The sequence below is a fragment of the Charadrius vociferus genome, unplaced genomic scaffold, assembly GCF_000708025.1.
Source record: "Charadrius vociferus isolate BGI_N301 unplaced genomic scaffold, ASM70802v2 scaffold370, whole genome shotgun sequence".
NCBI lineage: Eukaryota > Metazoa > Chordata > Aves > Charadriiformes > Charadriidae > Charadrius > Charadrius vociferus.
The window spans coordinates 935,009-943,496 of record NW_009646744.1 but is presented as its reverse complement, the minus strand read 5'-3'; the positions used below and the strand labels follow the sequence as shown (position 1 = coordinate 943,496).

At 43.8% G+C, this 8,488-nt stretch overlaps 1 protein-coding gene across 1 annotated transcript in view; it reads right to left on the bottom strand.

Moving 5' to 3' along the window:
• The window catches only part of ZCCHC10 (zinc finger, CCHC domain containing 10), a 13,010-nt gene extending 12,283 nt beyond the window's left edge, over window positions 1-727 (bottom strand). Inside the window, exons 1-2 of the mRNA XM_009891250.1 lie at window positions 656-727; window positions 291-421 (exon numbers count right to left, since the gene is read on the bottom strand). Coding sequence (XP_009889552.1) covers window positions 291-421; window positions 656-727 — 203 coding nt within the window. The remainder of the gene's footprint in view (window positions 1-290; window positions 422-655) is intronic.
• Between the last annotated feature and the right edge of the window lie 7,761 nt (window positions 728-8,488).

The following is an 8,488-nucleotide window of genomic DNA, read 5'->3' as shown; positions in this document are numbered from 1 at the left end:
CGCCTCCGCGTCTGCGCCGGCTCCCGTCCTGTCAGTGCCTAACCGCTGCTTCCCTCTCAGTCAACGTCTTACCTGCCTCTGACTTAAAAACTTGTAATTTTTCTTAGAAGGGATATGTTTTAAATACCTGAAACCAGCAGCAGAATGGACCGTAACTGAGACAACCGCTCTCTGATGGTGTGTGGTGACTGTTGGAGGTTTTCTGGCTGATGTCAGCCAGCAGAAGGGAGCATAGGAGGTGAGGAAGAGGGGTGTTATTGTTTCGGGTCTCTCCTGCCACAGGGCACCACCTCCGAGCGGCTTCAGCCAGCCAGCAGGCCTGACCGCAGGGTGACATTGGGATAGTTTCGCCTTCATTAGTCCACATGAATAATTCGGCGTAGCCGCAGGTAGCCTGCTCCAGCTCGACAAGAGCTTTTAGCTATGCAACAAGTTGGAAAGCGTAATAGCTCCCTGGTCGTAACATGAAGGCTCAAAAAAAATGTTAGAAAGAGCTAGATTTCAAAATGGAATAATTTAATTCATTATCACTCCTAAAAAGTTGCAAGCATTAACTAACACATTCATTTTTAGCAGGTCAGATTTTTATACCCCACACTGACAGAAAAAAATCTCAGTAAAATTTCAGTAAAAAACTCAGTAAAAATTCTGCTACTGGTATGGCTGCATAATCCTGGCTCAATAATCCATTAAACATGGCCAGAGGATACTGATAAATCCTGTTCATGTTGACCCAATGTGTTCTATACTTGATTGTAAGGAAAGATAGTTCAGAGATATCCAGGAATTGTAAGGCAAATTCTTTCTTTTACTCCATTCAGCCCAAGAGACTGTAGTCTCCCCACGATGCCAACCACAGCTAGTATTTTTGGCTCCTACATCATCTCCTTATAGTCGCTGGCATGGGAGGAGAGATCTAGATACAGAAAGAAGAGTAACAGCGGCTGGAGCTTTCTGACAACACATACCTGGCAGGCAGCTCCTTGGGAATCTTTCCCAGCTGGCTCAAATAGAGCAGCCAATATCCTGGACTCAGGGAAGCAAGGAACGTGGCTTCATATAATGGCTTTATCAAAACTCATTGTTATCTCATGGGATCCGTTTTAAAATGATATCTTAAATTTTGTGACAAAAATCCCCGAGAAAATGGTTTTTAATGGTGAATTGCAATTATTCCTGCTATTAGTATCCTGGAAGTACTTTATATCCAACTATTTTCAGAATTAATTCAGAACTATCCTGTCACAGGGACAATTGATAGGCAATAAATGGGTATTCTATTGGACATTTACATTTAGTGAAATGGATGAACTGTTACCGATTTGTAACAGCTTAGAATCAGCTATGTAGCTCTTTAAATGTGCTTCTTGTGAGTCGGTGATATTCTTTTATTATACAAAATAAAAATACATATTGTATTTCCTTAAGTTCAGCAGAATCCAGCCGTACCAGTTGGATCATTATGGTGTGAGGAACTGTAGAAATAGGGTAAAAGGCAGCCCTTGCTGAGAAACGCTCACACTTACCTCAAGACAAGATAGAAAGTGGGCACACAGTGCAACAGAATTTGTGGGGAGAAAAAATAGGAATGTAACAGTAGTGAGAACAGATGGCTACAGAAGTTTATATTTTAAGCAAGTCATAGATGTATAAAAATAAAATATATGTCACGTATAATACAGCAATAAAAATCTGATGCTTTCAGGCGATGAGTATCCCAGGTCTTGAATTAGCAGGCGTGTGGCATAGAGGTGTTTCACCTCTGATGGTGCACAATCAAGTCACAGCCAGGAGATATCACAGCCAGAACTTCCTGCTGTGCGTCAGCTAATGTTTATCATAACAGGGAAGGTAACAACATCTGCTGGGTACAATGGCACCAATTAAATATCACACTGGGAAGGGAAGATACTGAGGGATTCTGTTAAACATAAACAGCTCCAACTCATCAGGATTAACTACCACGTGACTAATTGTTGAATATTCTGATAGTTCATGTCTCTGAATTCTGTAATTGTAACGTCTAAGGCTGGTGGCTGTTTGTGTATGCGTCATATTTTCTTCTATATCTGGCACTTCTTGTGGTATCTAATCATTGTCCTGTTTTGGATGGTGCTCCGCGATAACCTGTGATTAAGTGTATCTGGCAGCTTAGCTAAGTTCTGATGTGTGATGCCTGGTATGTTATAAACACAGCAGAATTTGGCCTCAATATTTGAATTTTGATGTCTGGCACCTCACTCTTAATGGAGAAAGTCAGACAGAAGTATTTCCTATTTTAGGATTGACTAAGAAATTTTCTTAAAAATACAGAATAGCTAAGAACACCTATTTATAATAGTCCATGTTTTATAATACGTTCCTGTCTGCCGATTCCTTTTTTACCTCAGTATCACTTAAAATCTGGGAGTAAATTACACACCGATAGCAATATCTGCACTTTACTTAACAACTTCTGGTGCTTCTAGCACCCGTGCAACTCTCCTAATGTTAATGCAGCAGAACAACAGTTCCCTACATTTGCCCGTATAGCAAGATTTCTGGTATCACGTGCCAGATTCTTCCATGGGGCGTGTGGGCTTTTCCTTACACAGAGGCTTTAGAGATGTACCTTTTAGGAGAACAGTCCGCTTAAAATCCTTCTACCTGAGGAGTCTGAAAGTGTTCGTGTAAGTTCAAAGTCCGCAGGCTCCCACAGCCTGAAATCTCTGTTTGACAACCATTCTTTCGCTCACCGTGGGGCTGATGAGCACACCGGAGGATGCGACTCCGAGACTCTCCGGACTAAATGTGCAGAGTCATTGCACAGCTCTGGCTCCGCTGCCGGGGGGACGGTTCCAGGGAGCTGCTGCTGCTCAATGAACTGGCTGTGCCCATAAATCCTGCTGGTGCACATTCAGGAGCTATTTAAAGTTGCAGTGTCATTAACCTATTTCTGAATATGCTGGGCAGGGAAATTACTTTCTAAAATGTGCCCCTCTCTCGGCAGGAACGGGAGGAGGTGTGCAGGACAGACAGGAGAAGAAAATGGGGAAAGTACTGAAGGTTTGGTGGCACCAACACCGGGCTGCCTTGTGTCAGCTCCTCAGAGACCTTTCCCACTATGCTTCCATCCCCCAGCACTTTTCTCTGCTTACGAAACGAAGGTGTCACACTATTTGTTATGGGTCTCTACATGAAACTGGAAAAACGTTGTCAGAGCTTTCTTTCCATGGCTTAGGAAGAACTGAGTCTGTGAATAAATGACTAAAACTTCATTGCCAAGAATTGCTGGCTACTAGTGCCAGTTACCCAAAACTCAGTCTTCCAAATGACAAGCAATTAAGTAGTGGACAGTGCTAATGCTGGACGATAATAATGATAAACTGGGAGCACTAGAGATGGTCTCACCTGGCATTTTTTAAATGTGCATATTACTTTTTTCCCCTAGCTTTCTTGCAGAGCGTATCCAAAGAGAAATCAGTCACATCATGTATTCTGTACTGAAAAACATTACAAATTAAAGCACAATTCAAATTGGACATAGAATTAATAATAATTATTTTTAAAAAACACCAAAACAAAAAGCAACCAAAACAAACAACCCACGCTGACTACTGAATTCCTGCGGGTAGAGCTGTTAGCATTTTCATCATCAGAGAACACGGAAAGTGAGAGACACAAAGATTCTTATTCAGGAAAAAAACGTAGGCTGGAAAAAAATCTCCGTGATATGGAATATAGTCAGGACGCTTGAATCGCTCCCTGTCTCGGATCTCCTGTCTCTGCTCGGTTGTACCTTCAGGAGCTGCAGGTTCACACACAGCAGTACGTTACGGTAACACGAGAACTGGCCAGGTCGCTTTGCTGCTCTGCCCAGGAAACCAGCTCGAGTGTTTGGTACACAAAACAGCGTTTTTAAATTTGGCTCAGGTATTTCTAAATAGCACTACAGTCGCGATGTGGACACAACCTGACGTACTGGAAAGTCTTTTGTTCTGTTTTCAGCATTTCCTGACTCAGAACAAAAAATAAAACCTTCAACACTGCGTATGAAATAAATATCCAAAAGAAATGAAGTGATCTTACCAAAACAGGTTTTCTTTCTCTAATTAAAGCTTTTCCTGCTGTGATTCTTTTGCCAGGGCATCTGCTGTCTGATTTTCCAGATAATAACATAATTCTTTGCAAGGAGCAATGCCACAGCTGTGGTACCAGTCCAGACAGAACTCCAAGAGCAGGGCAGGGCGGCTGAGGCGGCGGCGCTTTATGTCAGGACCCGATAGAAAGTGGTTTACTGGAAAGTCTGGATCGGCTCTGGGCTGCTGCACATTTCAGCTGGGTCTGAATCCACCAGGGGTTACTCAATCAAATATTTAAAAAATGCACAGGAAGGTTTTCTCAAAGCTTTGCTACCTTTTCCAAACACCAGTTGGCCTAATGGAAGATACTGTCTCTACTGACAGAGACTTCTTTAAAAAAACAGCCAACCTAAAATGAAGAAAATCCCAATGTTTCTCTTCATTACAAGAACAAAACCAGAACAGCCAAGTGAAAGAGCACTCGCTGCAGTGACCCCGAGCACAAACATGGTACCCTGCTGGTCTCTTACAAGCGATATAAAGAGCACAACTGTTTCCCACCAGAGCGTTGCCTGTACACTGCATTTCTATGATGGCTTTCTGGCGCTGTGCCGTCTGGTGGATTTCCGTGAACCGGCCTCAGCACAGAGCGCTTTAGCACATCAGGGCCGGGAGCTCCAGGTGAGATCCCATCTGTCCTGATATTTCAGATGACTCGCTTGTCAGAAGCAGAAATATGGAAATCTCTTCCTGGGCATAAAGTAAAGCAAACCTCAAAATCTCTCCGTTATGTTTCTCTTGTCTTATAACTTTCCAAGTAAGATGCATTCCCTCATTCCCTCTTCTGTATTTTCCTTGCAGTATAAATTGCTGAGTGTATTATGAGATGATATTTGCATGGTGAAAAGGGTCTCCTAGCAGACTCACAAAAAGTGTTCCAACTACTTAAGAGGTAACGCAAGATCTGACAAAAGAAAAGTACTTGTGATATATATAAAAAAAGTGCCAGTAGGAATGTAGGTCTGTTCTAGCAGAATCGATGCAGATGCTCAGTATTTGTATCGGTAACTAAGAGCAGACCACAGCTCTATGTATTAAAATTCCAGGCTTGCAGAATACCAGACTCCTTTGGTATCCACCATATAAACAGGGAATTAGAGGACAGTACAGAAAGCTGAAAGAAAAAAGATAGACGTGGTAGTTAACGTTCACGTGAAGGAAGTGTTTTGAGCCTCAAATCAGATTAGTCTTCATTCAGTCAACTGTTGTAAGAATAGATTGAAAGGGGTAACGCACTCCAACCCCCTGTAATCTATATGGATGCCCAACCACAGTTCCCATTAAAATAAAAAGTAAAAAATTCTTACAAGGCATGTAAATGAACTTAATTTATGATGTGTGAAGTTGAGAGGGACACCCCTTTTCGAGGGGGGTAGCACTGGTGTGGTGTTCCTATGGGACGGAGGTGTTATTCTCACCGTACCCTCGGCAAGTGCAGGCTGGGTGACTGTTCCCCGCTCCAGCCTAGAAAACTCTGCCCTATTTTTAGATCCTCAGCTCACATTTCAGCGAATGCGAAGGATCTCTGTGTGTCAACAGATCCCGAATGTCTCCCGATGGAGCGTAAAGCACGTCGACGTAGCAGAGACGTCATTTGTGTGTGCGATTTGTGGAAGCTTACATCACTAAATAGGTCACTGGAATGTATTAAATCGATTTAGAACAAATTCCGATGTTTTCCTTTCCTGGGCAGCCAGCCAGCAGACCGCAGCGCACACAGGAGCCTCGGCGGCAGGCGGAGGGGCTCGGGGCTGACGGCCGGGCTGGGGACAGTGCAGCCCCCATGCCTCGCTGGCAGCCCGGACCCGCACGGGATGAGTGGGGAAGGCTGTCACCCGCACCAGACGTGTGCACACCTCACACAAACTACTGGAACTTTTAGGAGGTTTATGGATAGTCTGGATGGAGAAAATAGGGGCTGAGCTCCCATCCGGACCCCAGCCACAGCCCTTTGCCCAGCCGAGATGGGCTCACGGGGCTGAACCCCCGGATCTGTTACCAGTACGAGTGCAGGCGCCATGGGGAAGGGCATGACAAGGAGTGACAGTAGCCTCAACCCTCAGTCTTCTAAGATTCACGTGCTTTGGGATTACAGAGTGCAAAGTTCCCCACTGGGTACCGCTGCCACTTCCAGTTATCGTGGGAACCCTTCCACAGAATCCCATCCATACACTTAGGCTGGTTCATCTTTAAAGCTGTCTGTTTTCTTCCTCCCATCTCTCTTTAGCAGCCTTTCCAAACCTCGATTGCTCTGATTGCTCCAGCATCCCCCCGACTTCTGAATTAATTTGGTGTTGATCAGTTTATCCATTCGTTCATGTCAGCTGTTCTTTAGTTTCATTACTCATTGCCATCCCCATTGTGCTTACAGCACTGCTCGTATCCCCTTCTGTATTCACTTCACGCATACGAGGGCAGTCTCCATCCATAATACCCACTGTCCATTCCCCTGACCATTACAGTGTCCCTTCTGGGGGTCTCCTCAATGCTTATGAATGTGTGTGACAAGAATTAAATGTAGTATTATTCCACGTACAAACAGCACTGACGCTTTCCTGTCTCAGCTGGAGATACCTCATGCATCTTAAGATACTTTCTTCTTCATGTTTCCACGATAGTTTCCACCCGCAGCCATCCTCCGACCAGCCAGGCTAGATGCAAGTCATTCTCCTCTGCCATTATTTCCTACCGATGAGCTTCCAGTTTCTAACAGATTTTTTTTGCTCAGCTCATGTGTGCATGACCTTAATCTTTGTACCATTGAATTTCATTCCAGTTTTTCTTCCTGCAGTTTTTCATTGATAATGCCTCCTAATTTTACATCACATCAAAAAACTTAATCACAATTTTAAAATTTCTCTCCTAAAGCCTTGCGTTCTGTGAAGGGATGTACACTTGCATGTAGCATTGGTAATTTATTTTTCTTTAACACAGCCACTGTTTCATATTTTGAAATTATACGCCACCATCCTTACTTTATCAATCTGTTAAAAATTCTGGCTGCTGCACTTGCAGCTCAGCTCAGGGCCTCCAGAATTCGGTGGGGAGGCTGACACCCTAATTATGACCCGTCCGAATAAAGTCTCTTGCACTTTGCTGCTGCATTTCATGGACCAACATGCTGAGAAGTATCTTACATGTTTAAAATCCGCTCACTCGGGCAGGCTGCCCCCAGGCAGTAATTTCCAGTGTTGGGAAGTATATGCAAAGCTATGAACTAGCCTTAATTATACAATTATGATGTATGTGTAATACACAACATCCAGGAGCAAATAATTGTTTCAGGAAACATTTGTATATTCTTTAGACTTACATGTTTTTTGCTATAGTGCCCATCACTTTCCAATGCTGCTTTTCCTGTATCCATTTTTCCTCCTTTTTTCTATTTGCTTTTGTTATGTTTCTTTGGGAAATTTTCCGTTGGTTGTTTTGGGTTTTGCTTGGTGGGCAGTTACCCAGCTCTGATACTTCTGTAGCTCTGACAGCTTAATTTGTAAACATGCGAAAATCTAATTATCTTTCAAGTTTGATGGAAAACTACAGAAACCAGAAGAAGGAAAATTTATCTTTTCAACGTTTATTTCACTGCAAATTCTTGAGATTGCAGTGGTGGAAACAGCTCCCGAGTAACCTTCCGTAGCATGGAGAGGCAGGATTTTCTGGGAACTGTGTTATATGTGGTATGAGTCATATCAGAGTTTGGGGCAACACGATACTCCAGATACCCTCAGCTGAGGAGATTGCAAAGCCCATTTCTATTTGAATATCCCAGAATAGCACTATGAACCATACATTAGATGACATGCAATGACTATTTACAGCAGCCCAAAGAATAGCCCATGACGGACATCAGCTAGGACGTATTTTAAGCCCATATTCATTTGGGTGTTTGGCCGGCAATAACGAATTGCAAGACATGCCGCTGTCAACAGAGTCTGAAGATACGGGGCGTATGCTGAGATACGCCGTAGCGGCAGATTCGCAGAATGTAAGCACTTCCACTGAAAGCGTACAACCATTTGGCATACAGGTAGTACAGAAGGGGGGATGCTGACTCTGCCAGGCCAGGAGTCACCTGCGAAGCTCCCCGGAGGAGGAGGTCTGGGGAAAGTCTGGAGGCTGCAGACTGAGATCAGGACGAAGGCACAGACCGGGTCAACCACTGCATGAAAGCACGATGGGGATACTTTGAAGAAGATGAAATCACCCACACCATACAAATTAACAGAGGCGCATCAGTCTTTTTCCCATTTCTTTATACCCGTGTTTTGGGGGATTAGCCATTCGTAATGCCTGTCGCTACAGAAGACCCGTTTGCAGCTCAGAGCAGTGAAACGGTGTCAAGTGTATCAACAGCAAAGTATTCC